The sequence below is a fragment of the Vicugna pacos genome, chromosome 12 (assembly GCF_048564905.1).
Source record: "Vicugna pacos chromosome 12, VicPac4, whole genome shotgun sequence".
NCBI classification, from domain to species: domain Eukaryota; kingdom Metazoa; phylum Chordata; class Mammalia; order Artiodactyla; family Camelidae; genus Vicugna; species Vicugna pacos.
Window position 1 is genome coordinate 10,590,331 of NC_132998.1, and position 27,983 is coordinate 10,618,313.

The 27,983-nt window shown below is 51.5% G+C and overlaps 2 protein-coding genes and 1 long non-coding RNA gene across 4 annotated transcripts; 2 read left to right on the plus strand and 1 right to left on the minus strand.

Annotated features, from left to right (window-relative positions):
• The first annotated feature begins 1,640 nt into the window (after positions 1 to 1,640).
• On the plus strand, positions 1,641 to 13,053 carry LOC102533992 (keratin, type II cytoskeletal 73). Of its 2 annotated transcripts, none has more exons than XM_006203018.4 (9): positions 1,641 to 2,171; positions 3,387 to 3,601; positions 4,425 to 4,485; positions 5,113 to 5,208; positions 5,934 to 6,098; positions 8,704 to 8,829; positions 9,217 to 9,437; positions 10,468 to 10,502; positions 11,270 to 13,053. In XM_006203018.4, the coding sequence occupies exons 1-9, from the start codon at positions 1,725 to 1,727 to the stop codon at positions 11,524 to 11,526; spliced, it is 1,623 nt and encodes a 540-aa protein (XP_006203080.2). In that variant the 5' UTR covers positions 1,641 to 1,724; the 3' UTR covers positions 11,527 to 13,053. The 2 variants fall into 2 exon arrangements, with proteins under 2 accessions (XP_006203080.2, XP_072828853.1); XM_072972752.1 differs by having other exon boundaries at positions 11,273 to 13,053.
• Positions 6,275 to 8,696, minus strand: LOC140700114 (uncharacterized). Its single transcript, XR_012078337.1, has 2 exons — positions 6,915 to 8,696; positions 6,275 to 6,732 (listed from the first exon to the last, which is right to left on the minus strand). It is a non-coding gene; the product is annotated as an uncharacterized lncRNA (long non-coding RNA).
• Positions 13,054 to 16,688: 3,635 nt separating the features above from the next.
• On the plus strand, positions 16,689 to 27,800 carry KRT72 (keratin 72). Its single transcript, XM_006203016.4, has 9 exons — positions 16,689 to 17,228; positions 18,699 to 18,913; positions 21,396 to 21,456; positions 21,831 to 21,926; positions 22,699 to 22,863; positions 23,462 to 23,587; positions 25,537 to 25,757; positions 26,391 to 26,425; positions 27,195 to 27,800. Exons 1-9 carry the CDS (start codon positions 16,767 to 16,769, stop codon positions 27,383 to 27,385), a joined length of 1,572 nt encoding a protein of 523 aa, XP_006203078.2. The 5' UTR covers positions 16,689 to 16,766; the 3' UTR covers positions 27,386 to 27,800.
• The last annotated feature ends 183 nt before the right edge of the window (positions 27,801 to 27,983 follow it).

Sequence of the window (27,983 nt, forward strand, 5' to 3'; positions counted from 1 at the left end):
AGCTCAGGGCATGTAACAGCAGTTTGCAGTTTTGCTGAGACACGGGTCTGGATCACGTTCATCCTGATGCTGACGTGTGGAAAGGGGCCAATTAGGGAGGGATCCTGGCTGGGACACTCAGCATCCTCATCACAGCACTGCCTTGCCTCACTCACTGTGCTGTATGAAGAAATTGCAAAAGGATAAAGCCTTGTGTCTAGTGAGAAAAGACCAAAAGGATTGCCAAGTACCATGCTGCTATAGTGAAATTGAGACCATCTAAGAAAATAGTTCTTCTTACCTAGAAAATAGCTGTTTTGTATAAAAAAGAAAGGGAGGTTGAATTTGGCAATTGCTTGTTATAATAGCAGTAGAAACATCATAATACAGAATAAGGTCAAAATCTCTGCACAGAAATGGAAACAAGAGATTGGTAAATTGAACATTATATGGAGGAAATTACATTCTGCATATGTTTGGGATTTGGGAATTGTGAAACTCTTGGTCACATACTTTGGTAACATCAAGGGTCTCATAGAATTCAAATGTTTGTCCTCCTCTCTAGAATTGTGACCTAGGCTTCTGTCTTATTAATTCATGACCCCAGAGCCTATTACAGTACCTTGGACAGAGTCAGCCCTCAACATAAGTGTGTTAAATGAATGGATGGATGAATGAACAAGTATGTGGATGGCTGGCTGGCTGGCTGGACAATATATAAGGCCTGCAGAGCTCTGAATGTGGGATCAGAAGATCAGTCAAATAGGTCTGCAAGGCTGGGGACTGCGTTTTGTTTGTTGGACGTTTGCATCCCGTGGGATTCATACAAAGAAGGGCTTATGAAATGTTTGTTGTCCTCAACCATCTGAGCCTTCGTTTTCCCATTTGTGAAAGGTGGATCCTCACATCTCCTTTCCAGGTCAAGTAGGTTAAATGAGCTTCTGTGTCTGAGGAGCTCTTTTAATGCTGGAAAGCCCTGCACCAGTGTCAGCCACCATGAATGGTGACAATTCCAATATTTCAAGGTCAAGGGTGGAGGCAAGGGGAGGGTACAGGGACAAAGTCAGTGCATGAAGGTGAAGGCATGCAGGGCAGCCTGGCTGGCCCAGAGGGGCAGGAGACGAGCCTGGGAGGGCACAGCAGGGGCCTGCAGCCAGAGGGCTGGGCGTGGATTCCTAGTGGGCTCGTTGCCCAGGGCCTTGGCCGGCCTTGAGAACTGTCTCCAGGAACCCTGGGAAGCCAGATTGCGGAGTCTCTTCCTAGCCACATAAAAGCAGTTCAGCCAGGGTCCCTGGAGCAGCCCATCTGATGCTGGTACAGTTGTGAGATCTCTCACAGATGATGCTGTCAATTAAAGGTCTCCCCTCTGCACCCCCGCAGTCCAGTACCCCCTGCCAAAGCCCTGGCGAGAGGCAGTTGAGGCTGTGAGAAGCCTCACAGCCAAGATCTTTCTAGGGATAATTTGGTCAGCCTAATTACCCCATGTTAATTAGATAAGACTCAAATTACAGGAGCAAGGCTTGCAAACCCTGCACTTTGGGGGATTTCAAGTTATTTACCCGATGTCTCTGATTTTGTTGGGAGAAAATGATTTCTTGCTTGCAGGCAAACTAAACCCACAAATTAGGGCAGTGTCTCCCTCCTGAGCCCTATAAAGCTCAGGTCTCCCGCCTGAGACCACAGGCTGGTGAACTGCATCTCATCTAAGGGTTAGCTGCTCTTTCCAGCTCTCTGGCCTCCCCAGCATGAGCCGCCAATTCACCTGCAAGTCGGGAGCTGCTGCCAAGGGGGGCTTCAGTGGCTGCTCAGCTGTGCTCTCAGGGGGCAGCTCGTCCTCCTATCGAGCGATGCACAAAGGGCTCGGCGGGGGCTTTGGAAGCCGGAGCCTGTACAGCCTGGGGGGTGCCCGGATCACCTCCTTCAACATGGCCAGCGGCAGTGGGCGGGAAGGGGTTTATGGTTTTAGCCGAGGCCGGGCCAGCGGCTTTGCTGGCAGCATGTTTGGCAGTGCGGCCCTGGGGCCTGTGTGCCCGACTGTGTGCCCTCCAGGGGGCATCCATCAGGTCACCATCAACAAGAGCCTCCTGGCCCCACTCAACGTGGAACTGGACCCCAAGATCCAGAAAGTTCGTGCGCAGGAGCGGGAGCAGATCAAGGCACTGAACAACAAGTTCGCCTCCTTCATCGACAAGGTGGGACTTTCTGGAGAAAGCTAAGCCCTAGGATATCTACAAAGCCGTAAAGCCTGGCCACTCCTCTCATGGGAGCCAGACCAGCTCAGACTCTGGTCGAAAAACAGACTTGTAGCCCATATGATACACCCCAAACTATATAGCGAGGCAGATGGGGATGAGTGGTGCCCTAGAGCAGTGGTTCTCCAAAGTGGTACCCAAACTGGCTGCGCCAGCATCACCTGAGCACTCGTTAGAAATGCACATTCTCAGACCCCACCTGGTATCTACTGAATCACAAACTCTGGGAGTTGGGCCCAGGACTTGTGTGTTAACAAGCCCCCAGGTGAAGCTGATGCACACTTGAGAACCACTGAGGAACAAAGGGGTAGGAGGGTTTTGGGAAGCGGAGACTTCCAGAGCTTAGACGAGCAGGGGACACTTATCAGGGGTGACGGTGAGGTAGGGTGGTGAGGCATGAGTAGGAGTTTGCAGGATGGAGGTGGAGAAAGGCAACCTGGGGAGAGAGAGCAGTCACATGAAGAACAATAGGCCTTGTCTGGAGACTGGGGAGACCTTGGGTTTGGGTGTTGGGTGAACGGTGGCATATTGTGAAGAGCACAAGAAGAAGTTTGAACTTGACCCTGTAGGTCAGGTGGAACCATCAGGGGGTTTTAAGCAAGGGAATAGTATGATGCTTGTAGACGTAACTTGAGAAGGCTGCTTCTCCCCTTGGGGAAATGCTCTGAGTTCACAGAGAACTGGACATAAAAGCCACACAGGAGGGCCCAAGACTCCAGATCAGCTGAGCACCTGCCTCTGGCTGGGCTGGGAGAGGCCATGACTGGGGAGATGGAGAGCAGGCAGAGCACAGGCCGGGCCACCAGGCCGGGAGTCAAGGTGCACAAGAACCAGTACGGGCCAGCTTACGTGTCTAAGGACTCACCCCACAGAGGGGGTCCAGGCTGACCATCAGCACTAGTCCAGGCAGGTGAGGACAGGTGCACAGGGAACAGATCTTGACTAGAGGGAAAGGAAGATGGTGAGGCCCCCTCCTGAGGCCACTCCTGCCCCCCAAAAGAGAACCTCGGTTGGACGAAGGGCCCAGGTGGGGAGGGGTACAAGTGCCATTTTCTGAAGGATGAAGCTTATGGAGCATCAGAGAACACAGCCACCGTCCAGGAAAGGAAACCCTACGGCCTCTCACCATTAACTGTCTGTTGATTGGGGTTCCAGGTGCGGTTCCTGGAGCAGCAGAACCAGGTACTGGAGACCAAGTGGGAGCTGCTGCAGCAGCTGGACCTGAACAACTGCAAGAACCACCTGGAGCCCATCCTCGAGGGCTACATCGGCAACCTGCGGAAGCAGCTGGAGGCGCTGTCCGGGGACAGGGTGAGGCTGGACTCGGAGCTGAGGAGCATGCGGGACGTGGTGGAGGACTACAAGAAGAGGTGAACGGAGACCCTGGGCCCAGGCCGACAGCTTCCCGGGACTGGGCTTTCCCCGCAGACACTGCAATGTCTGCCTCTGACGTCGGGGCACTGAGCTCAGGTGGGAGTGATCTGTCCTGAGCTCCTCTGCCCGGGCAAGATGAGGCCCTTCTCTCGGTGGCCAGGAGGGCTGGGCAGTGGGCAGCCAGCCTCTTGGGCAGTGGTGGGGCTGTCCTGGTGGGCGGCCGCCTCCTTGGCCCACTCCCTCCTGCTTCCCAATAGCGAGATTCCAAGGGTGAGTACCCCACAGCCGCTTGGGTCTTAAGCTCATCAGGTTGCCCCCAAGGTCCAAGGAACCCCCCCAGGCAGGGCAGGGAGATGGAATTTCTGCTGGGCTTCCTCGTCTCCCTCAGGCCCTGGACATTTGGGCCATGCTCCTCTGCCTGTCCCAGGGGACAGTCCGCCCAGCTTCCTCGGGACTAATGCTTGGGGAGGTGGGTGGGGTTACTGGTAGCGGTGTCAGGCAGCCAGGTGACACAAGAATGGTGGCTGAGAGGGGCAGTGGCGTGTGCCTGGGATTTGGACACTGAGTGGGAGGAGGAAGAACCTATTCACTCTTTAGGCTCCAGAGGAAAGCTAGAGCCAAACCATCGGTCACTTGGCCCGGAAGGGCGTTACTTCCTACCCCACCCACAATGCTGGCCATATATTCCTAGTGAGTTGGGCAGAGCTGCAAAGATGTAGAATAATATCTGTCAAAAGGTGTATAACTTGGACATCTCGGTAGTCCTTTCACATGAGGACACACACACACGCACACTCTTCCCTCTGATGTTTCCTGCAGGTATGAGGAGGAAATAAACAAGCGCACGGCTGCTGAGAATGAATTTGTGGTGCTTAAGAAGGTGAGGAGAGGGTGCATGCCCCTCGGTCTCCCAGGGAGTGGAGTGTGGGGGGCGCGGGGAGACTGGGGCCTGTGCTCCCTACAGAAGGGCCTGGAGCCGAAGTTCCAGAAGAAGGTGGGGGGGATTTGCAGCTTGGGGACATCTTGGGACACCTTGGTGTTTATCTAGCACACATCGCTTTGTCTGTCCCGTGTTTTGTGTAAATGGGCAGAAGTGCAGGTGTGGATGGTCCCTCCCCGGGCCATGCCCAGGGTGGATTGGAGAACAGGACATGCTTTGAGACGGGCTGCCGGGTTCCCCCTCCAACTCAGCCTGTCTTTGGCAAATTGCCCTTGGCTCTGACTGATCAACCATGTCGGGGATAGGGCTTTTTTCTGTATCTTTGAAAATAGAGACAGTAAAAGGATTCCATCCTTGGATGGGGCAGAAGGCGTTCCAGGGGCATGAGGGTCTTGCTCAAAGTCTCGCAGTGAGTCCTGGGTGGAAGTTAGGTTCCTGCCTGTCGGGCCTTGACTCCACTCCCTGGGGCAGCCAGCCACAGAGCTGAGTGCCGGGGTGCCAAGTTCTTGGAAAGCCCTGTCTGGGCTTGAAGAAGGGTGACGTCAGGGGGTCTCTGGGGTCCCTTAGGACGTGGATGCAGCTTACATGAGCAAGGTGGAGCTGCAGGCCAAGGTGGACGCTCTGGACAGAGAAATCAAGTTCTTTAAGTGCCTGTATGAGGGGGTAAGTGTCCCCCAACCCCGCTCCCAGCTCTGCCTTGTGAAAGGACAGACATGGCAATGAGCGGTTACTTATCAGGAAATTTAAGAGTGCAGAGAATCCCCAACATTTGGAGGCTGGGAGCTCTGTAGATCAAAGCAAGAATGACATTTAACCTGATACCTCCAACTGACGTGTGCCATCAGTCCCAGCCTGGCCTCCAGATCTCCCAGTCTCACATATTTCTGGAAGCCATGGGACCCTAAGGGGCTCCCACTGATCTTCAGCCAAGCGCATTCTCATTTCTTCCTATCTTCCCTCTGCTGCCTGGGGTACTTCCTCAGGTCTTAAGTATGCATCCCCAGGGATGGATGTGGGAAGTCCTCACACCCTTTCCACCATGTCTATGACCATTTGTCTGTTGGCCAAGCTTCCATGAGCTCCCAGGTCCTTAGCGTCTCCTGTGTGGTGGCCGAGCTGTTTCCCCTCTGCCTTTTCCTCTTCTAACCTGTCTCAGGTGACAGACACAGGGGTTTTTACCATCTTGGGCTTTTTCAAACCCATCCAGCAGTTTTCAGATGTGCTGTTGGAACCTCTGGACTGGTGGGCTCCATCTTTGTAAGTTTTGGGGGGTACAGCTTGCATCTGTTTGGGAGGGTCTAGGAGCACCCCTGCCGGGGCAGGTCCATCACCTTGGTACCTTCCTCTGCTCACAAAAGGCATTTCAGGCTTCCTTGTTTCCCCTGCAGGAGATCGCTCAGATCCAGTCCCACATCAGCGACACATCTGTAATCCTGTCCATGGACAACAACCGGGACCTGGACCTGGACAGCATCATCTCCGAGGTCCGTGCCCAGTACGAGGAGATCGCCCTGAGGAGCAAAGCTGAGGCTGAGGCGCTGTACCAGACCAAGGTGGGGCAGCACGCCTCCCCAGAGTCACGTGTTCTGGGGTCTCTGGTCCGATCCCATGATCCACCATGGCCCCCTTGCTCTCTGAGAGCACAGCGTGGTCCCAGGCACTGGAGGAGGAGACAGCTCTGACCTTATGATCCACTGAGACCACGCAGTCATGAGAGGACACACACAGCTGAGTCTAAATGAACGTGTCATAGCATCATGAATGCTAGTGAGACAGAGGTTAGGGAACCAGGACCAGGTGGGGCAAGTCAGGAACAACGTCCTTGGAGGCAGAGAGTTTTGAACTGAGTCTGGGAAGGAGGAAAACATGGATAGTCAGCATCTCAACCCCCTCATTAATTACAATAAATTATGGGGTCTCTTCAGTGTGATCTGAGACCAGGGAACTCCTACCTTTCCATTCAAGTCCAACTCCAAGGAGAATGGGGGAGTTTGAGTCTCTTAGATGTTAACTCCTCTAATGGGTCGTGGGTGGGAAAATGAGTCTTTAGATAACTTGGTTTCTCAGATCAAGAAGGCGGCTTCCTAATTGTCCTTTCTGTTTATCAGGATCCTTCTCAAGGGAAATCCATATTCTTGAGACCTTATCTTGTCCCTCCTTGCTACCCTAGGAGCAGAAGGATTTGACCTGCAGAGGCGGGAGGGAGGGAGGGTGGGAGACTTTCAAGGCCTAGGAGACAACTCAGGCCAGGGCTTCTTGAGAAAAGTTCAAACTCAAGTCCCCAGTTTCCAAATCCCTCTACATTCCTGCTGCCAGCAGAATCGGAGGTGGCCATGTGGCCTTACCCCTCTGGATTGTTAATGACTAACGTTTAACTCCAGGGTCCTTCTGGAAGCGTTAGGCAGGTCTGCACAGACATGACTTGGGATCAGTTGCTGCTTGAAGTTAGTCACACGTGCGCTTCTCCCGTCAGGGGCAAGCGCTCACCGAGCAGAAGGTCATCAGTGTCGTCCTAGCGACGGAGTTCTGAGGGCTTGTTGTTGTTGTTATTCCCCTTTTGATGGGAACACAGATGGAGGAGCTGGGGCTCAAGGAGTCTAAGTAACCTGCTAAGGCCATTGAGCTGCTAAGTGATGGAGCTGGATCTGAATCTCCATGGCTGACTGCCAATTCCATGGCTCTGGTTAAGACGCATTTAGGATAAGGGCTTGGGGTGGGCTGGGAGCTGAATGGCAGGAGTTTACTCTCAATTTGCCTCAGGAGGAGATGGCCTGGTATCAGAACTGGGGAATCAGTGCCTCTGTTCTGGCCCGTAAAAGATGGGGGCAGTGTGACCAGAAGCGGGAAAAGGCCGCCTATCCTGGCACAGTGTTAACCGCCCAAGACTAGCAGCAAAGATAAGACACAGGAGCACAGTGAGAAGCCCCCCACCTTCCAGGGGACTTGGTATCTTTAAGAAGGACCCTGAATCTAGGGCCACCCTGGGGCCAGATAAGAGACAACTGATAAGGCCAAGCACCCAAAGACAGGCAGGCAGTTACAGCTGCCAAAGTTCTGAATGTTATGTTTTTTTCTGTTTCCCAGTTCTGGGGTGCAAGTGTTGTGCTCTCTGTTGACTATTTAATGGATGACATCAAAGGCAGGACTAATCCCAAACTAGTAGATGATCCAAAATTCATGACTGGTGGTGGTGGGGTAAAGTGGAGTCTCCCCCTGCCACACACACACACACACACACACACAATGTGTTTCCATGCTCAGCAAGACTGCCAGTAACCTAGGGCTCAGCGGAGCTATGAAGGGAGGAAGTCACAGAAAATACAGGTGGGCAGCCCATCAGCTCCCTCTTTGTTTCATGCACGCATGCATGCATGCATTCATTCATTCATCAGACCTACTCTGAGTACCAGCCAGACCCTGTACTAGGTCCTGGGAATTCAGAAATAAAATAAGAGATCCCTGCTATTTAGTCATTCTGGGTTTGATGGGAAAGACACAGAAACTGTGCTCACAGTACAGTATGGTAGGACCTATGGACTGGTATGCTGGGGGCTATGGGCACAGAAGTACACCCAACTTGGGGATTGAGGAAGGCCTTCTGGAGGAAATGAGTCTGCACTGGCCGAGTTGGAGCTGGCTAGGGCAAAAGGGAGGGTGAAGGGGAAGGGTTGTCCAGCTGGAAGGAGAGGCTCATGCAAAGACTCAGAGACTTGAGAGCACACGGGAAATTTCTGGAACTTGGGACTATTTGGCATGGGTGGAGAGCCAAGGAGGTGACAGGTAGGGTAAGTGAGAAGTACGTCTGGAGAGGCTGGTGGATGCCAGATCTCCAAGTATGTCGATGCCAGGCTAGGAGTTTGAATTTGACCTTGACTTTGAAGGGCTATAGGCAGAGGAGTATCATAATTGGAGTTGTACATTATTAAGTTGCAGCGTGGAGAGTATGGGACTTTTCGATAGTCCTAATGGCCAAATCTAACCATCAGTGTGGTCAACTGTGTTTGAGGCAAATAAATACATCCAACGAACAGATGGTTGGGTGGCAGGCTGTTGAGAGGACTGGTGAAGCTGGGACCCCTGCCCACCTCTGCCACACTCCCTGGGTAAAGACACAGTCTGCTGGTGAGCTCAGCTCCCTGTTTTGCTCTCTTCCCCTAGTTCCAGGAGCTGCAGCTGGCAGCTGGCCGGCATGGGGATGACCTCAAATACACCAAGAACGAGATCTCAGAGCTGACTCGGCTCATCCAAAGGCTGCGCTCGGAGATCGAGAGTGTGAAGAAGCAGGTGAGGGGTTCTGGGAGTTCCCAGCTCACTCCCGAGGGAGGGGTTGTCAGCACTGTCAGTCACACACGTTCCTCCAGGCCCTTCTCCTTCTCTGGATCCTCTGCCTCAGAACCCCTTCCTCAAATGGAAGCCTTGCTCTCATCCCTCACACTTAGCTCCTACCTGAATTCTGGAACAATTGGAAGGCTCTTTCTGGAAAGCCAAGTGGCTGAGAATGACAAGCCTCCCAGTCCCGGGCTGACAAGTCCCCATTGCCATGGATGTGGCTTTGCCCTAGGAGGTGGGGCAGGATGGGGGAGGGTCCAACCACAGTGAGAACTTGGTAGGGTGAAGGGAGGCTCAGGGTGCCTCAGAACTCAGGGAGAGAAAGTACCTCCCTGCCCTCAGTGCTCCAACCTGGAGACGGCCATTGCCGATGCTGAGCAGCGGGGCGACTGTGCCCTGAAAGACGCCCGGGCCAAGCTGGACGAGCTAGAGGCTGCCCTGCACCAGGGCAAGGAGGAGCTGGCCCGGATGCTGCGCGAGTACCAGGAGCTGATGAGCACCAAGCTGGCCCTGGACATCGAGATTGCCACCTACCGCAAGCTGCTGGAGGGCGAGGAGTGCCGGTGGGTGATGGAAGGGATCTTAGAATGTTGGAGCTGGAAGGACTTTAGGAATCCTCTGACTTAATTTCCCAGATGGGAGGTTGAGATCAGGCTGCTGGAGGGGCTGGAAATGCTTTTCAGGTCACCCACAAACATAGTCTTAACCGGCATCCAATAATGAGAGAGCGATCTCCTTTATAATTCTCCTTCCCGTCTTCAGACTATGATAGGGAGAAAGCTTCAGTGTGGTGCTGTTGTGTCTTTAACACTACCCTGACACTTGCAAATATCCCTATTTAGTAAAGAGAGAGCAGATCCTAGGTTTAGAGTCTCTAGGCAGACAGCAATATCTAGTCAAAAATTTTTTTTAATTGTTTTATTTTTATTATATTTATTTTTACTGCTACTGTTTTGGTCTTTTTTGTTCAGGTAGTACTGGTTTCTATTTACCCCGCTGATCTAAAACTTCCTTTTAAGCCAAATCATTTTTGTTTCAAAAGGCAGAATCAAAGAAAAATACTAAATTTATGACAGGATGAGTTGTCCATGGTCATAGCAATACCAGGAAGGGTGGTAGATGAAGCACTAACATTTGAAAACCCCTGTTTTAACCCATTTTATAAATAACTATTTTATAAATAACTATTTTATAAATAAAACCCAGTTTTATATAAGTGACTGCTCCTAAAATCGTACAGTGAGTTCCTTAGTGGCAACTCCTGAGGCTCATATTTCCACACGCGCACTTATTCGGGCAGTAGACCCACAGGGGTGAAGCAGCGAGCTGAAGAGGAACTCAGTGGGAGGGCACCCGGGAGGCGGTGCTGCTGCTGGGGGCTCCGGGGTTGCAAGTTTGTACATCTCTGAAGTGGGAGGAGCGGGCTGAGGAAGGAGAGAGAGGATCTCAGAGACACGCAGGCGCGGTGCATGCCACCTGGCCAGCTGAGGGCTTGTGGAGGCCAAGCTAGGCTGGCTGATGACTTCAGGCTGGGCTGAGGGTAACCTGGATGCCACGTGATAGAGAAGCAGCTGTGTTTTTCTCCCCATGCAGGATGTCTGGAGAATACACCAATTCTGTGAGCATCTGTGAGTAGTTCACACCCCTGAAGGAATATTTTTAGCCCATTAATGAGCACAAAGTAAGTGGTCCTCTACCACCAAGACCCCCATGGAACAGCCTGGGTTGTGCCTGGCAGAGCACCATTGCCGTAATCGCCTCCTTTGATGAGACCTGCTGCCTCTTCCTCTGTGGAGTCAGCTCCGCATCGCATTCTGACACTCCACATTGACCCCTTCCCGGAAATCTCACCCATGCTAGGATGAGATTCTCCCCATTCTCTTCTGCCCCACCCCGGCCTTCCTGCATGACAGAAGCTGGGAGCAGGAAGAGCGGTACCTTCTGACTCTGATAGAGACCCATCCACAGATTCACTGCATAATCAGTTTTGAGCTTCCCCACTGGTCTCCTAAGATAAGCTGGCAAAACCTCCTCTGAGTCAAGCAATCAGGAAATTCTTTGAAAAAAGTTAAGAAAGTATTCTTAAGTTAAATGACAGACTTGTCGGCTTACATGATGGTTGGGCATCACCTGTCCTTTGAGAGAAGCTGTTGCTACTCCTGTTTGTTCAAACAAAGAGAAGGCTCTGGGTTTCGGGGTCCTATGGGATCTGGGCTGTTTCTCCTGATGATGCTTGAGCAGCTCAGGAGTTGAGCACATGCCACTAAGACCACAGTTGATGGTGAGTGTTAAGAGGGAGGCATTTAAGCTAGTTGAGGCTGGGAGGCTGGAGAGGACTTCGGGTCACCCCTGACCTGGGACACGCACTTATCCTTCCTACCCCCATCCTCCACAGCAGTCATCAGCAGCTCCACGGCTGGGACCGCGGGCGCAGGAGCCGGCTTTGGGAACAGCGGCGCCGGCGCCTATGGCTACTGGCCCAGCTCTGTCGGTGGGGGCTGTGGCATCCCACCTGCAGGCTGTGTCACTGGCAGTGGGAACTGCAGCCCCCGTGGGGAGGCCAGAAGCAGGCTGCTGAGTGCAAATGAATTTAAGGACCCACCAGGAAAGACCCCAGCTCTGAGCTCACCCACCAAGAAAACCACGAGATAGAGTGAAGCAGTCGTCTGGGCACCTTGCTCTGGTTTCTCCTGAACCCTCTTGTCCAGGAAATTCCTGTCATGCATGTTACCGTCATCTTGCTTTCCTTTGCCACTGACATTTCCTCTCTTTGCAACTCCCTGCCTTAATCTTTCTTCATCTAGAATCAGGATGCTGGCCCCTTCTTCTGCCTCCATCCCAAGGGACCTCTCTTAACCCAGCCTCCCCTTCCTGAAGCGTTGCCAAGGACAGAGAGCCGACCCTTTCTCTGGACGGCATGCCCCCTTGCCGAGGAAGGTTTTCTTTGAAGGGCAATCCTAGTTGCTCCGCTGCTCCTTCCATGCCCTGGCTTAGGTAGTTGTTGGGCCATGTGCCCCACGAGACTGCAGGTCCACGGATAGACCTGCAAGGACCGTCTCCTGTTAGAGCCACATCAGCTCTGGTTGTCACTGTACCTGGCCTGGTCCCCGCGGACTGTCCGGCTGGGAGTACCCCTGCCCGCTGGTCCCATCAACGAAGGGATTTGTGCTCAGTATGTGAGTTCTGGTCCACGTTCAAGCTTCTCTTCCCTGCTTCCCCATCTCACCAAAAAATCCGTACAACTCATGCAGGCCCGGGCTGCTTCTCTCTTCAAAGGAATCCTTGTCTCAGACCACACCTCTTCTGTATGTAGAGGTCAGCAGCTTGGAACACGGGGCTTTGAAGGTCCAGTGTCTTCCAGAGTCCCAAAGCATCTTTTGATCTGACTACAAGAGATCCTTGCATGGACAGCAGGCCCCACCATCACCAATACTGGATTTGGTGACACGCAGGATTCATCTCTGTCCCCCATCCCCAGCAGAAGCACCTTCTAGGTCGTGCTTTTCTCAGGTCAGTGCTCCAGTGAGTGGGCACCCTTAAGAACATTCAGATGACCAGCAGAGGGAGGGAGCCAACACCTGTCTTGTGGCAAGATTTAAAACTCAAGAGGCAGCAAAAGGCCACTTCCAGAAAGCCTGGGACTCTGGTCATGGCTCTCCCTTGTTTCCTGGGGAAAAGCCAAGGGTAGATTCTCTTTAAAGTAATGACCCATGTTCTCTTGGTCCTTGGTGACGTGTCACCGTGTTGAGAATGGATGGGATTGTCTGTGTACGTGTGTATGAGTCGTGTTTAAGCAGGGGGCCATCTCTGTTTCACACCACTCGGTTTCCAAAACACTCTGTGCTCAGAGATTTGCCATAGGTCCCCAGGCCATGAGGATGTTGTCAGGATGGGACAGGAGACAGACAAAGTGAGAGGCCAGCGCACATTCATGCTGGGGTTCCCAGGTGCATCAGAGCAGGGTCACTGTGGGTCCAGAGAGAATCTGAGAGTTCAAGTCAATAGACTTGAATTCAGATTCAGTCCCTGTGACTAAGTGATGATCATGAGCGAAGCTCTCAATCTTTTTGACCCTCATTTGTTTTTCCAGCTATAAAATAAGCAGAATTACACCCCCGGGTTGTTTTGTGCAATTCCTGGTAAAAAGTTCACGCCTAATAAATGTTAGTGGAAATGGAATCTTGTCTTCAGTCTTTTTGGTTCAAAAATGTAATTAGCTCACTGAAAGAGGTGTTTGGTTGCTGTTAAAGCAGTTCACAAAATCTAAACTTTAAAGAAACCATCTTATAAATGATATGCAGTTTATTTATTGCCTAAAGGAGAACTGGCTGGCAGAATAACTAATCTCAAGGAGGACACTCTTGGGACCACTAAAAAAATTGTGATCCATTCAAGGAATATTTAGTAAGTCTCTATCGTGTGGCTGGTATGAGTTAGCACTGGGGACATAGTGATCTATAAACTGGTCCATGCTCTTGATGGAAATGTAACCATAAAAATGTAACTATAACACAGATAAGATATTGGCAACACAAGAAAATACAGAGGCGGCACAGAGGAGGGAGTAGGCATGGTAGCCAGAGGCACTAGCATGGTGAAATTAGCTCGTGGTTGCTGGACGGGGAAGGACAGGCTGAGGAGTTTCAGCAGGTGGAGAGGGAGGGGGCAGCGGCCCCTGGTGCTGGGGAGGCAGGCACAGCCACATCAGAGAAGCCCTTTCAAGTCTGCTAAGGAGCTGGGGTTTCACGCTGTAGAGCTCATGGGAGAAGCTACAGATGGACTAGGCGAGAGCCCCCCTCTGCCACTCCCTCACTGAGTGACTCAGGCAAGCTACTTCTGTGCCATGAGCCTCAGTTTCCTCCTCTGTAAAAAGGAGTCAGTAAGAGCAGTTCCCTCGTGAAGTTGCCACGAGAATTACATTTAATGAAAGAATGTAGGAGAATTATTTAACTTAGCGACTGCATGTAGTATGTGCTCAATAAACGGTTGCTATTAAACTGTTGTTGTGATCAGAAGAATATCTGATGAACCAGATAAAGAGTATTGGCTATTAAGAGACATTTCTACCATCCAACTTCTATGCTTGGATTCAGATAATTAACACTGATGGCCTCCAAGGGCAAGCCTGGAAATCTTAGTGGCTTAATTGAACACAAAAGAGTGTTTTTCGCTCACAGTGCAAAGCAGGTTGAGGCAGCTCTCCTATGTGGTTCTCCCAATGGATGTCTCAGGAACCTAGACTCTCCTGTCTTGCAGCCCTGCCACTTGGAACACACCGCCTCCAAGGTTACTGGGACAGAGGAAAAGACAGATGGAGGTGGCACGTGGGCTGTGAACTGTCTCGCCCTACTCGTGACACACTTCAATGCCATTCGCACTCAATTGGCCAATATGACCCCATGCCCCAGCCAAAGTCCAAAGGAGGCCAGGAAATGAGGAGGAACCAAGGGCACTTGGTGAGACTAATGGTCTCTGGCATAACCTTCAGTGAAGGCACTTGACATCAGTCACTGCCAGAATTCTTTCTCCCTTGGGCAGTGCTGGGGTGATGCTGGCACATGCCCTCCAGTCCATGCAAACAACCCCTCTTTGGTTCTGACAGTGGAACTGGGGCATATTGCTGTAAACTAGACCAGGCTGCATATATGTTTATACTTGGATCTCCTTCATGTTTTAAAGGAGATATTGTACGTCTGTTTGGATTAGGGATATTTAGTTTATCTAACAGCAAAATGGAGATAACTTGTTCAATGTTTCTTAAAGTCTATTCCTTGAAACCCTGGTTCCTATATTTGGTCAAGGAGAGGGCTGTATGGTCAAAAGTTATGGAAAGCATTGAGGTTTTTGTTTGTTTGTTTACAAAAACAGTACTTTAGGGGAAAGGGTATAGCTCAAATGGTAGAGTATATACCCAGCATGCATGAGGTCCTGGGTTCAATCCCCAGTACCTCATCTAAGTATAAATAAATAAATACACCTAATTACCTCCCCTTCATAAAACAAACAAAAAACCAAAAAACAAAACCCAGTACTTTAATTACTGACACTAGCATCAGCCTTCTTCTCCTTTCTTTTGTAGTTTTCTTTTTTTTTTTAACCAGGTTACCAGTAAGGGGGGGGTTGTATAATAGAGGAATGCGAGGTGGGAGGCGTAAGCTATTGGGTGTAAGGGAGGCTCACTCAGCCACACTGACACTGTCCCTCCCCTCTCCAGAGAGAATGGACTATAGTATCACCTCTTAGGCAGCACAGAGAGTCCACCCTCTTTCTCACGCAGGACACCCCAGACTCTTCTATCTGTTGATCTGTGGCCGGCGCCATCTCCATCACTCACCAATGCCCACCACCCCTGGCCTTATTCCCCGTGGGGTGAACACCTTGGCTGTTATTACACCCTATGATTGGTTCAGTGGAGGCTGTGTCAGTCATTTACCCCCAGGCACCATCTGGCTACCCCATTAGGGCCCTAGGAAGTCCAGGCTCCACACTATAACCCAGGGCACAGCATGAGCCCCATCCTGAGCACCAGCCTGTTTCACATTCAGCCTGAATGTCCCTGGTGCCAAGGCCTGGGATGAGCCCCAGGAGAGCAGGGGAGGAAAGAGTTAATCAGAGGGAACTGCCAATCTGATGGAGGAGTGGGACACCTGCCCAGGACTCAGATGAACTGAGATATAAGAGTGATGAACCAGAACCCCACCTGGATGCCATGTAGGATTGTGGCTGCTTCTAACAGAAGAGAACTGAAGGCAACTTAGGTTTGAGAAAAGGAAATTGAGTTAGATGGAAGAAGATATTCTCGAGCGTATATGGAATCAGTTTCTAGAATTGAGCTCTAGACTCAGTTCAGGCTGGAGGAGTCTCCCTTGGCTTTTCTTGACCCGTTCCTGACAATCCATCACATTTGGATCCAGAATCAGAGATGCCAGGGCAGCAAATGTCCTGACCAGACGTTCCTTGATTGGATGAATGACCCTCCTCTGCTTTTAGAAAAAAACTGAACAAAATATAAAATCGAAACCAAAAGAAAAAAGAAAAGGAAAAAAAATCCAATCCTAAAACCTCAGGAAAGACCACTGTCCCAAAGCTTTTCCTGTGCCATCTTCCCAGGCCGCCTTCCTTTCTCTATGCTAGCTAGTATCTCCCCAACTCTGGTTCCAGAAATGCTTCTCTGGAGAAAGCTTTCAGCTCTGGCCCCAAATCACTCCCCCAGCACTTGTGACCAGAAATCTCACTGGCCTTATCTGTCTCTGAGTCCCGCCTCCCCCAACAGAATGAGAAGTCACTGCAGATGGGCCGGAAGTCTTTACCCTCAGAACTTCCTTCCAGCACTCAGGACAGAGACATCTTCATCCAGAGGCCTGGAGGAGCAGCAGGGGACAGGCTAAGAAAGTTTCTCTGGAATATTCTTGACCGTGTTTATGTCCTGAAGCAGAGCCAGCCTGGGCATCCGCTCCCCTGTTACCACCCCACCCCCACCCCGCAAACACACATACCCAGAGAGGCCAGACCTACTGAGAGCTTCCACCAGAGATCTGGGCAGTGATCATCCCCGTAATTGCAGGGCAGCAAGGGGAGATAAGGTAGTCAAATTACCATGATGCAGGAGGTAAGCAAAGCAAATGCAGGGTTCTGGGCCATTTTATAGGGGATTCATGGGAAGTTCAGGGTGGAAGAGACAAAAATCTCAGAGAGGAGATGGTAATTTCCTCAATGAAGAATCCAAGAGGGCCCATGTGGCCTAAAAGGTGTTCCCCACCTACAAATTAGGCTGACTCCCGCCAGGCCCCGCGCTCCAGCTATTTAAGGGGCGAGCGCGGACCGACAGCCCAGCCGCTCTCTGCGCCCTCTTCTGTCTCCCGCGCCGCCCATCACTCCGCGACCTCCCAGCCATGAGCCGCCAGCTGCATCTTTACCAGGGCGGAGAGCGCCTGGCTTTCAGCGGCTGCTCCGCCGTCATCTCGGGCCGGGTCAGCAGCAGCTCTGCTTCCTTCCGGCCTGGCGTCAAGGGCACGGCCACCTTCGGCAGCCGGAGCCTCTTCAGCCCGGGGAGCTGCCGGCGCCTGGCCCTGAGCACCGCTGCCGGGCGGGGCGGCTCTGCGCTGGGTCCCTGCGCCGCGGCCACGGGACACGGCCGTCTGGGTGGCCTGGTGGGCACCGTCTTTGGCAGCACCGGGCTGGGGCCCGCGTGTCCATCCGTGTGCCTGCCCAGCAGCATCCCTCAAGTCACCGTCAACAAGAGTCTCCTGGCCCCTCTCAACGTGGAACTGGACCCCGAGATCCAAAAGGTGCGCGCGCTGGAGCGGGAGCAGATCAAGGCGCTGAACAACAAGTTTGCCTCCTTCATCGACAAGGTGGGTCCTGGAGCGGCTGCTTGTCCCTGCATTGGTGACCAGTGTACATGGGGTCTCCCTCTGCCACTGACCAGGGCGTGGGAACTTGGGCGAGTTAGATAACCTCTCTGAGCTTCCCTTTCCTTTTCTGTAAAATGGGTGGCTCTAACCCCATAGGGTTGTCATAAGGACAAACCAGATGTTTCTAAGGTGTTTAAAACTGTGCCTGGCACACCCTCCCTGTAAAGGGGAGCTTTGTTCCGTCTTTGCAGGAGCGGACCCCGGGAAGGGAGAGGGATGTTTCAGGGGCAGGAAATGGTGGAACGGGCCATCTGAGGGTCTCCATATGAGACAGAGAGATAGGGACACACATCCAGGACAGAGGGTGTCCCAGGACATGATGCTTGGTGGCTGGGGAAGACTTGGAAGATAGGAAGTGGGATAAGGATGTTAGCTGGGAAGGCTTCTAGTGGAAGTGAGAGGAAAGGGCCAGAACATTGAAGGATGGGGCTGAGGGGAGAAGATTAGAAGGAGGGCCTGTCAAATTATATGTGTGTATGATGTAGGTGTGCGTGTGCCCAGAACTTGAGGTAACAGGGAAGAGGGCTCTGGAGATTCAGACTCAGTGACCCAGTGAATGGGAGGAGACAAAGACTGGGCTTCTTGTCTCTGCCCGGGAAGGTCTAGACCATGAGTGATAGAGGACATAATACACTAATGGCAACTGACATCCGTCAGTGCCTGGGTGAGTCCCAAGTGGTTCTCATTCATCAGTGCACCACCTGTGATTCAGTTATCATTCTGCCTTGCAGTGAAGAAACTGAGGCAGAGAGAGGCCAAGCAATATGCCCGGTCACTAGAACAGGCAGCAGTAGCCTGTGTCCCTCACGCCTATGCTTGGGAAAAGGAAGTAAGGGGGTTGGTGGAGAGAGGGCGGGAGTGGAAAAAACATAGCCAAAGAGATTGGCGAGAAGAGGGATGCTGATAAGTAGCAGAGGGCTGAGAGTTATTCAGGACAAAAATGTGAAACCTTCAATCAAGTATAAAGGAAACTGGTAAAAGATGTGATAATCTGCTTCAGAAACCAAAGAAACAAACTGAGAGCTAATTAGGCTGCATGTAAGACAGAATATGGTCACCACCAAAGTGACTTTCCCGTGCCATTCCCCAGGCCCTGCTTCCTTGCTTCCCCTTTCCCTTCACTCTGAAAACAGCAGCATTAATAGCAAAAGAAGCTGCCCCAATCACGTGTTAAGTCATGGTAGCGGATGATAGCATTGCTTAAGTCCACCTTTAAGACTGGGTCTTATTTCTTGTCTTACAGACAAGATGGGCACGTCCTCCTGGCTGAATCCACTCTGATGAACCTTGCTCTTTCCCGCCCTTCACTCCAGGACAATGGCATCAGATTTCTGGGGCCCTGTCCCCACCCTTGAGAGGAAACAGCATTGGAGGAGGGGATTTGGGGCTATGATTGCCTTTGGGTTCCAGGTGCGGTTCCTGGAGCAGCAGAACCAGGTACTGGAAACCAAGTGGGAGCTGCTGCAGCAGCTGGACCTGAACAACTGTAAGAACCACTTGGAGCACGTCTTCGAGGGCTACACCAGCAACCTGCGGAAGCAGCTGGAGGCGCTGTCCGGGGACAGGGTGAGGCTGGACTCGGAGCTGAGGAGCATGCGGGATGTGGTGGAGGACTACAAGAAGAGGTGAGCGGGAAGGCAGAGAAACACCACTGGGGGGTCTTGAGTACAGATGAGGTTATGATTTGGAGCCAGCATTTTTGCCTTCTTGGATCTTTTGCTGATACCATTGCTACTTCCTTTCCTGTAGGGGAGGGAGAGAGATATGGACAGAATGAGACTTAGGAAGAGAAAAGATCTACCCAAAATGGTGCTCCAAGTTGCCTAGGAAATGTGCTCAATTTTTAACATTGTAAATGGAGGAATGGAGGGGAAGAGAATTGTCTCAAAACCAGATGGGTAACCCAAATGGCTTTACACCTCTTCTTAAATGAGGTGTTCCATGGGAATTCCTGGAATGTGAGACATCCTTTCCAATCCTAGAAGAAATCTTCAAGCTAAGCAAAAACGAGTTTGTAAAACTTTTTTTTCATGATGAGGCATATCTGTGCTGCTGAATCCCACCATTAAAGAGAACAATTGAGGTTATACTTGGAACTAGAGATGGTTTCTCCCTCCAAGTTGAGCTAGTGAGGTGCGAGTGGTGTATCTAGGCTCAGTGTGATCTGCTATTTTGGGGGTTTGCTTCCAGGTGCCAGGATTTCTAGGGACAGATGACTTCTTCCATGAGGGAGTAGAGATGGTCAGAATTGAGCTCTTTGTCTTGGTCCACGTTCAACCGGCTTGTCCAGCCCTATGCTGAAGTCCCCTCAAACCTGGACTCTAGCCTGAGCCCTACATGGAGAGCCTGAGGGAGGAGGAGACATGGGCCCAGAGCTCTGAAAGCACACAGATTGTGGGGACAGGCTTAAAGAACACCTCCAGAGAGCCCCCACTTTTTACTTGTGTGTACACACTCAAACACAGTTTCCAAAACCTTAGCTCATTCAATTTATAGAAAACATTTGCTTAATTGAAAAAGCCAGCTTTCATTGTCAGACCAGAGAGGTTAAGAGCTGCTTTCTATCAGAAAAAGTTTGGCTTCACTTCTAAATACAAAGAAAAATATAAACATGTACTTCTGGGGACTATTTTAAAATCCGTCAGCAATAAACTTAGGATGACCTCTTGTACAGTAGGTTATTGAAAACATTAAAGATTAAAATGATGTAGACTTAATATAATTAATACATCTACTTATGTTCTAAAACAAGATAAATCAATATGTACTTTGTCAGGGTTTAACTTTTAGTTAGCTTTGTAATGTATTTTTAAAATTAGAAGCTACTTATAAAGTTGATAGTAATAAAAATGCATTGCTTTTCTTTGTAAATGCTGTATGTGTGTATTGAACTCTGATATTTGGTTTCTAGAGTAAATAATGAAAAGTTATTTATAGCATATGAAGGTCATTAATTTTGAGAGCCATCTCAAATGATCAAACCTTTTCTACGTATTTTATGAAATAGAAAGATATAAATTGCTAAAAGCTAATTGGTCTGCAAGTAGCATATATACTTTTATTTCTGTTAACAGGAATATAATATGATAAAGTAAGATAATATGAGATAAAGAGTGACTGTAATAGAAAAAACTATTTCCTAGTATAATTTGATAAAAAGAAGTTTTCAATTATCTTTTGAATAACACACAAAGCGCCTGAGATAAATCCTGTAAACTATGTTCTGAGTGTTTTATCCAGGGAACCTAGAAAAATCTGACAGTCTCAGAAAATGTTCCAGTCACATTTTATTTTATTTATTTATTTTTTAAATTGAAATATAGTCAGTTGCAATGTGTCAATTTCTGGTGTACAGCACAGTGTCCCAGTCATGCATATACATGCATACATTCGTTTTCATTCCAGTCACATTTGAAATAACCCACTTCACGAAAGTGTACTACTTCAACCATTCAACAAATTCTTTCTTGGCAACCAGGGCCTTAGGAAGGAGTAAAAGCTGGAAAGAATCGCTCATGTCAAAGTACATGCAAAAAGCTCTTTTCTAGCATGACTTACTTCTTTCCAATGCTCTCTTCTGTTTGTTCTCACAAATGTCCTGTAATATGCTTTTTGACAATAGTGAGGGATGGAATAGTGAGGTCTGTAAGGGCAATGATCAATACTCTTACCTCTCCCCAAGCTGGAATATCTGTGGATTAAGACCGTCCCATTCCCATCTGTCTGGATGTATTTCTAAGACCCTGCTTTACCTGGCACAGAACTCTGTCAGAAACAAGTAGAACATACAGCTTGAAGGTGGGGATAGTGTTCTGTTGGTGCCTGGGAGGCTTTGCCCCCTGGGCTAAGGCACATGGTGAGGCCCAGGCAGATGCACTGCAGGGCAGGCTGCCTGTCAGCAAAGGAGCTGGATGTTGATTCCCTGAAGCCTGTTCTTCCCATCCCCTTTGGGAAGGCTCTGCGTGCCCCGGGGATACATCGTGCCCAATTTGCAGACCACTGTCCCACAGCTGCGGGCACAGAGGCGTTCACTGACTGCTCAGGCAGCGTCTGCAGAACTGACCTATCCCAGCGGCAACGCTGTCTCCTTTCTCTCACCCCACACAGGTACGAGGTGGAGATTAACAGACGCACAGCTGCTGAGAACGAGTTTGTGGTGCTCAAGAAGGTAAGAGTGGAGCAGGAAGGGCTGGAAGCAGCCCAGAGGCTCCCTCAGCGCCCAGGACAGTGCTGTTCGTCGGCTGAGGGAAGGGACCTTATGGGTCACTTAGTCCCTCGGGCAGGGGCGACTAGGATTGTAATTGCCCACTCCTCTCCAAGTCTCTTGCCTGGGATGGAGCTGCTCCCAGATCCTTCTAGACCCAGGCACTGGCCATACTTCTGGTGCGGCCATTGCCCTGCTCATTGGTTGCGTTTGCTCTCAGGGATTGGGCCTCCCATTGAAGCATGGGGTGGGGGAGTGGAGAGAGCAGGGAACCTAGGGCTCCTGGTGGCAGGAGGGAGGATACAGGGAGGCAGCTGGCCCCTCTCTGTCTTCCCCAGGACGTGGATGCGGCCTACATGAACAAGGCTGAGCTCCAGGCCAAGGTGGACGCCTTGACAGAGGAGATCAAATTCTTCAAGTGCCTCTATGAAGGGGTAAGGTCATCCCTGACCTCTCTGGGGTGCCCTGCTCCTCTTATAAGTAGCTTCTGGCCCTTGGCTTGGACGGTTGTGTGGACCAAAGGTTGGCAGAGGGACCTTTGGACTCAGTACAGCTGCCATTTGCTGAGGCCCTACTATGTGCTGAGCAGTGGGGTAGGCTCAGAGGAGAATGTGATGGAGAAGAAACGATTCCTATCTCCAGAAATCTGCAGCCTGGCAGGGAAACAGCATGTAGGGAGCTTTAGCAGAGCAGTGGAAGGAATGGTGAGCTCTGCCCGAGCTGTCAGAGAAGGGTCCTGGAGAAAGCTGTGCAAGGTGTCCGAGGTGCTGGGAAGGGCACGATGCCCTGGCCTGAAGGAGCAGAGCAAGGGGAGATCTGGAGGCCAGAGCTGCGCTGCAGCATGAGAGGCCCAGAGAAGGGGAGGTTGTTGGCGACTTCGTAGAGGATGCTGAGTGCCACGTAAGGAGTTCAGACTGATTCCACAGGTGAAGGGTGGCCATTGCTGCAGAGGGAGTGGACTAGGGTGGGAGCAGCCCTGAGTGCACGATGGAGAGGGCGGTCCCACGCTAGGGCCGGGAGCTGCATGCGTTCATCTCACACCCGTGGGCACTGGCACTCCAAGGATCTGCTGAAGGCAGAGTTCAAATGCCAAGGAAGGGCAGGAAGGGGCGGGGAGGTGGGAGTGAATTTGCCAAGAAGGATCCAGAGAAGATCCTCCCTCATGGGAACCCTTTAACTGGCTCTGCTCCCCTAACTGTCCCCCAGGAGATCGCTCAGATCCAGTCCCACATCAGCGACACATCTGTCGTCCTGTCTATGGACAACAACCGGGACCTGGACCTGGACAGCATCATCGCCGAGGTCCGCGCCCAGTACGAGGAGATCGCCCTGAAGAGCAAGGCCGAGGCCGAGGCGCTGTACCAGACCAAGGTGGGCCGAGTGCCAGGTGTGCCAAGGCCCAGTGACCACAGCTGCCCCCTGCTGTCGTGTGTGCATGCTCGCATGCAGGTGCTTCTGTGTGTGCGTGCATCTTTGGGCTGGGCAGGGACTTCCTTCCTCTTGGAGCTGGGCCTTGTGGAAATGCCTTCCTGTGATCCTGAGAGATCAACCATAGTCTTGGCATGTGTTGAGGACATATAGGGGTTTAGCCCTTCCCCTGCCATGGCCCTTGATGACAGCTGAGGCCACACAAGCCACAACCCTGATAAGATTCTGGCGCTGTTTTTGTGGCTAATCCACCTGTCTCAGCTTTTCTTCTGTTTCCAGTTTTGTTGAAGTGAGGACAGGAAATTCAGACTCCACCAAGGCTCGCACATTTGACAATTGGGGTACCTGCTGACCTGGGGCAGGGCCTGCCTACCCAGAAGGAAAGGGCTGTCTTCCCCCTTCCCCCCACCCTCCCTCCTCTTGCGCCTGTGCAGCTTGGATAAAGAGAACTGCATGCGGTCCCCCTCCCCCTCCTGGAAAACCCTTAGTGGGTGAATTCTCAACCGTCCTGTGCTCCTTGTCTCTGACCCCCCAACCTCAGATTCAGGAGCTGCAGGTCACGGCCGGCCAGCATGGGGATGACCTCAAACTCACCAAGGCTGAGATCTCAGATCTCAACCGGCTGATCCAGAGGCTCCGCTCGGAGATCGGGAACGTGAAGAAGCAGGTGGGTTGGATGAAATGAGTTCACTCCTAGGGTTTGTTGAGCACCAATCAGTATGAGACCAACTATGGAGAAAAGGCAGACAAGGGTCCTCCTTCAGGAGTTTACAGTTCGGGATGAGGGAGCAGTCGGGACTCCTAGGGAAGGATGAAGCCCCCCGCTCTGGACAGCTCGCGCTGTGAGTGCTGCAGGGCTCCAGGGGGCTCTGGCTGAGTGAGGACCGGAGTGGGGCCTCCTCGAGCAGGTGGGGTTACACCAGGGTGAATTTTAGGAAAAAGCTGGGAAGGAAGAGCCTCTCAGGCTAGACGTGGCCCAGGGGCTGTGCTCTGGGTTTGCCTCTCCTGGTGGTCGTGCTGTGGGGGCACCCACACCACGTGCCACCCACAGGGGCACATTATTGGGGCCGTACCTGTGATTCCGAAGCAAGCGAACCCATGAGTTTCCCAGAGTTTGTGGAGGCCGGTGCAAGGATTTAGGGTCTCAGCTTCTTGGGCAATCAAGTCATCCATCTCCTTGCCCTTCCCCTGTACCACTTCCTCCCTCTCTGTGCGCCACACACACATACGCACACATCTCCCTCCTCAGTGCAGTAGGCTCAAGGCAGTGCAGAGAAATAAGAGCAGATTAAATAAGAACCTCTGGTGTTTTTATTTAATCAAATTCTGCATAAGTGAAAGAAAATCACCAGATGTTTGAAGCTACCTTTGGTACCCAATCACCATATTTCACCATATTTATCTGCTAAAATGCTACATGGTCACGGCTGGGTGAGCTTATGAGCAGCAAGTGACTTTTTGCGATGAGAATGCCACTGTGCTTTGGAGGTCAGGGGAGATGTCCTCCGTGGGGGAGCCATTGGGAATCACTCTCGATGCTCGGTCCCCAGGGCAGCTCCTCTTGGGGGCTCACAAGACCCAAGCTTCCGGAGTCCCCCAGGTTCACCTGCAGGGTCTGGGGCAGTGCAGGGCAAAGGACAGGTTGGCTGAACTCAGGTCGTAGAGCTTACTGCCGCCGCCTTGAATACTTAGATCCCCGCAGCCCTGAGGATGAAACTTGCTTTTTGATGGTTAGGAAGCTGGGTTTTAGGCATTTCTGCTGAGGCTGTGAGCCACTCCCCCAAACCACTATGGGTGCTTGCACGGCTGGGGGCCTGCCTGGAAGAGGAGGGTGGCATTGGCCAGATAACAGTCAAAAATTCCATCTGGCCTTGGGATCAGCTGCGCTCCTTGGGGTGAAGCAAATTTGACTTCAGAAGAAGGGGACACACTGGAAAAAGAAGACTTTGATCCCACTAAAACTTTAGTCCAGTGACCAGAACACACACCGAAGACTGAAAGACTCCAGAAGCACCTTCCTCCCCCCAGATTTCAGGTGGACGCATCGCTGCACCTCACCTGCAGTTTTCTTCTGTAAGCAACACCTAACAGTGATGTTTGTAAACTTGTACAAAGTGTCAGTTATGCAAAAGTATCTTTTAAGGCTGAGGCCGGTGGCATGATCCTCTGGGGATTTTAGAGGCCAGATTCTCAGTGTGGTAGCTTTATTGGACAGACCTTTTATTAATAGGCACTTTTTGGTCCCCAGGTTTTTTTTTTCCCCCACAACTTACTGTATCTCCCAAGACAACCTTCACACTGTGGGGCAAAATTAAAGCTAGTGACCCAGAGACTTTACAGGGTAGGCGTTAGAATCTTACAGTCGAGGTTATAGACCAGGAGGGAGGGTGGGGCCAGGCTCCCAGGTCGTCACCTTCTCCGTCCCTCCGTCCCTCCTCTCTCCCGAGGAAGGACACTCCACCTTCACATGCAGAATTCACCTCTAGTGATGTCCAAAGGTGGAGAAACCAGGAGGACCTCAAAGCATTTACTGTCAGTCAGGACCTAATGAGGTCTTCTGAGCAGATTCTCAGCATTGTGCTCTGACCCAAAGCACTGAATCCATTTGCTCCTCAGTGTTCCAACCTGGAGATGGCCATCGCCGACGCCGAGCAGCGGGGCAACTGTGCCCTGAAGGACGCCCGGGCCAAGCTCGACGAGCTAGAGGCTGCCCTGCATCAGTCCAAGGAGGAGCTGGCTCGGATGCTGCGGGAATACCAAGAGCTGATGAGCACCAAGCTGGCCCTGGACGTGGAGATCGCCACCTACCGCAAGCTGCTGGAGGGCGAGGAGTGCCGGTGAGGGTCGGAGGGTATCTATTGTCTGGAGCATCCTCTCTGTGCTTTAGTAGGGAGGTTGAAGGCAAACAGTTTGGTTTTGTTCAGGTACTACTGAGATAAAATCTTATAGAGAATGGTCTTGAAATGGTACAGTAAGAAAGAGCAAAGTTAGACTGCAAGAGGGACTGGATTGTAAAAATCCCAAAGTGGTAGGAGAGGAATTAGAGAAATTAGTAAATAGAACATTCCTGACCCTTCATGATGCATTCTTAAGGGGGGACAGGGCAAAATGGCCTCCAAGAGTCACCCAAGTTCAAGGTTACTCTCGAAAAGCCTAAGTCCCAGTGACGATGTGAGCTCATTCCTCTTGATCGTCTAAGACCAATGACATCACTGGCCAGAAGCAGAGGCACAACTGTCCCACGTATCAGATACTCCCAAAGCCACTTTGAAGGAGAGCTGCCTCCTTGTAGCCCATATTCTTGAGAGGTCTCTTGAGAGGTCCCCCTGGGGTGTTTGGGAAGAAAGGAGGCTGGGCTGGGGTGGGAGGTGGTACGTCTGAGAAGAGAGGCTGATTCACAGAGGTGATTCCCTGGATCAATGGGGTGATGGTTTATGGAGGGTTTATCTGCTTTTCTTCTCCCTCTTCAGGATGTCTGGTGAATATCCAAATTCCGTGAGCATCTGTGAGTATCTGCAGGATGCTGGTTCTACCCTTGTCCCCGACCAGAAGTCTGTCTCTCTAATTCCACGACACCAAAGAGAAGTCAGAATAACAGAATAACAGAGTGGGTTCAGGGGAGCCTTAGGGACACAGAGAGGGCTGGCTTTAGTAACCAAGGAGGAAAATAATATCATGAAATATAAAAGTGTAACCTATAGAAAGATCAAGTGACACCCAACAGGATATAATCCAAAGTTCTGTTGTGAGAATGATGCCTAATGACTCCAAGCTATTTCTGTTGAGGCCAGTCCATAGAAAAGGCGCTCAATTGCAGTAAGAGGGATTGAGGGGCGCCTGAAAGGGTGAATGATGAAAAGGCAGAAATAACCTCCTCCAGAGTGAAAAGCTAGAGTCAGTGCAGGGGAGGTGCTCTACTGTGAGAGGCAGGGATACTCCCAGCAGCCCATTCTTCAGCAGCAGCATCAGAAGGCCTCTGTGAAGTGCCTTTCTTCATCTGGCCCTGCCCCGGGGGAAACGTCACTGACAGAGCTTGCTAATGCATACAGCCCGATATTGACAGATTGACACAGACGAATTAGGGAAAGGTCAAACACATGGGACCAAGTACATGAAAAATGACTCGTGCTGGTGCTGATGCAGATCTCTTACTAAACTAAAAATACCCAATGGAGACTGTGTTGCCATGTGAAGCCACCCCAAGGGAGAACTAAGGGAGAAGTCAGGATGCCCCAAGAGGCTGACCGGGCTGGGTCTTCTCTCGTCCGTTGCAGCCGTCATCAGCAACACCAGCCCCGGGGCAGGAGGGCCTGGCTTCAGCGTGGGCTTTGGCACCTCAACTGGTTACAGCTACAAAGCCTCGGCGGTGGATGTCAAAACCAAAGGCAGCTGCGGCAGCGAGTTCAAGGCTCTCCCTGCTAAAACCTCAGGCGGCAGCTGTGCAACCAAAAAGGCTTCAAGATAAAGGGCAGGCGATGGCTGGCTCTGCGAGCATAGAGCTGCAGACTCCATCTGTCTCCTCCCGCTGTCCTCATCTCCTCCCCTGGGTCCCCTTCCCAAGTCAGGAAAGCGCTTCTTCTGTAACCACAATCCCAGTCCCATCCCCTCTTCCTGTTGCCCTCAGCAGGGCGGTGCTCTGGTGCAGGAGGTCCAGCTGTGGGCTCTCTTGGTGAGCTCTCCTCCTCGATCACCTTTCACTGGGTCCCTGCCTCCAATGCAGGTATAACACACATACCCAGGATGCTTCCCTGCAGCCACGGGCCAGCCCCTCTGTCCCTGTGCCTTTCTGCGTCTTCACAGCCAAGGGGCTCTCATTGTCCTCTGACTGGGGTCATGTCTAGGTCCTGCTTCCCCCACAATAAATGGTCAATGCCAGTGGATTCTGTGTGCTGTCGAATCTGTTGCCAGGGATGTCGACATCTGAGCTGCCCTGTCCAACTTTTCTTGGCCCAGCTCTTGCTTCCTTCAGGGTCCCTGGCCTGACACGGATCTTTGCCGTCTGCTCCTGGCCAGGTAGGCATTGGGTAACAGCTGCTCCTTGTAAACAGCTAAGATTTGTTACT

Bases quoted from the DNA above. Each gene is read 5' to 3' on its own strand.
- LOC102533992 (XM_006203018.4), top strand. From the start codon at position 1,725: ATGAGCCGCCAATTCACCTGCAAGTCGGGAGCTGCTGCCAAGGGGGGC. The intron at 5,209-5,933 runs GTAAGTGTCCCC...TTTCCCCTGCAG, and splicing joins TTAAGTGCCTGTATGAGGGG to GAGATCGCTCAGATCCAGTC. The intron at 8,830-9,216 runs GTGAGGGGTTCT...CCCTGCCCTCAG, and splicing joins TCGAGAGTGTGAAGAAGCAG to TGCTCCAACCTGGAGACGGC.
- KRT72 (XM_006203016.4), top strand. From the start codon at position 16,767: ATGAGCCGCCAGCTGCATCTTTACCAGGGCGGAGAGCGCCTGGCTTTC. The intron at 21,927-22,698 runs GTAAGGTCATCC...ACTGTCCCCCAG, and splicing joins TCAAGTGCCTCTATGAAGGG to GAGATCGCTCAGATCCAGTC. The intron at 23,588-25,536 runs GTGGGTTGGATG...TTTGCTCCTCAG, and splicing joins TCGGGAACGTGAAGAAGCAG to TGTTCCAACCTGGAGATGGC.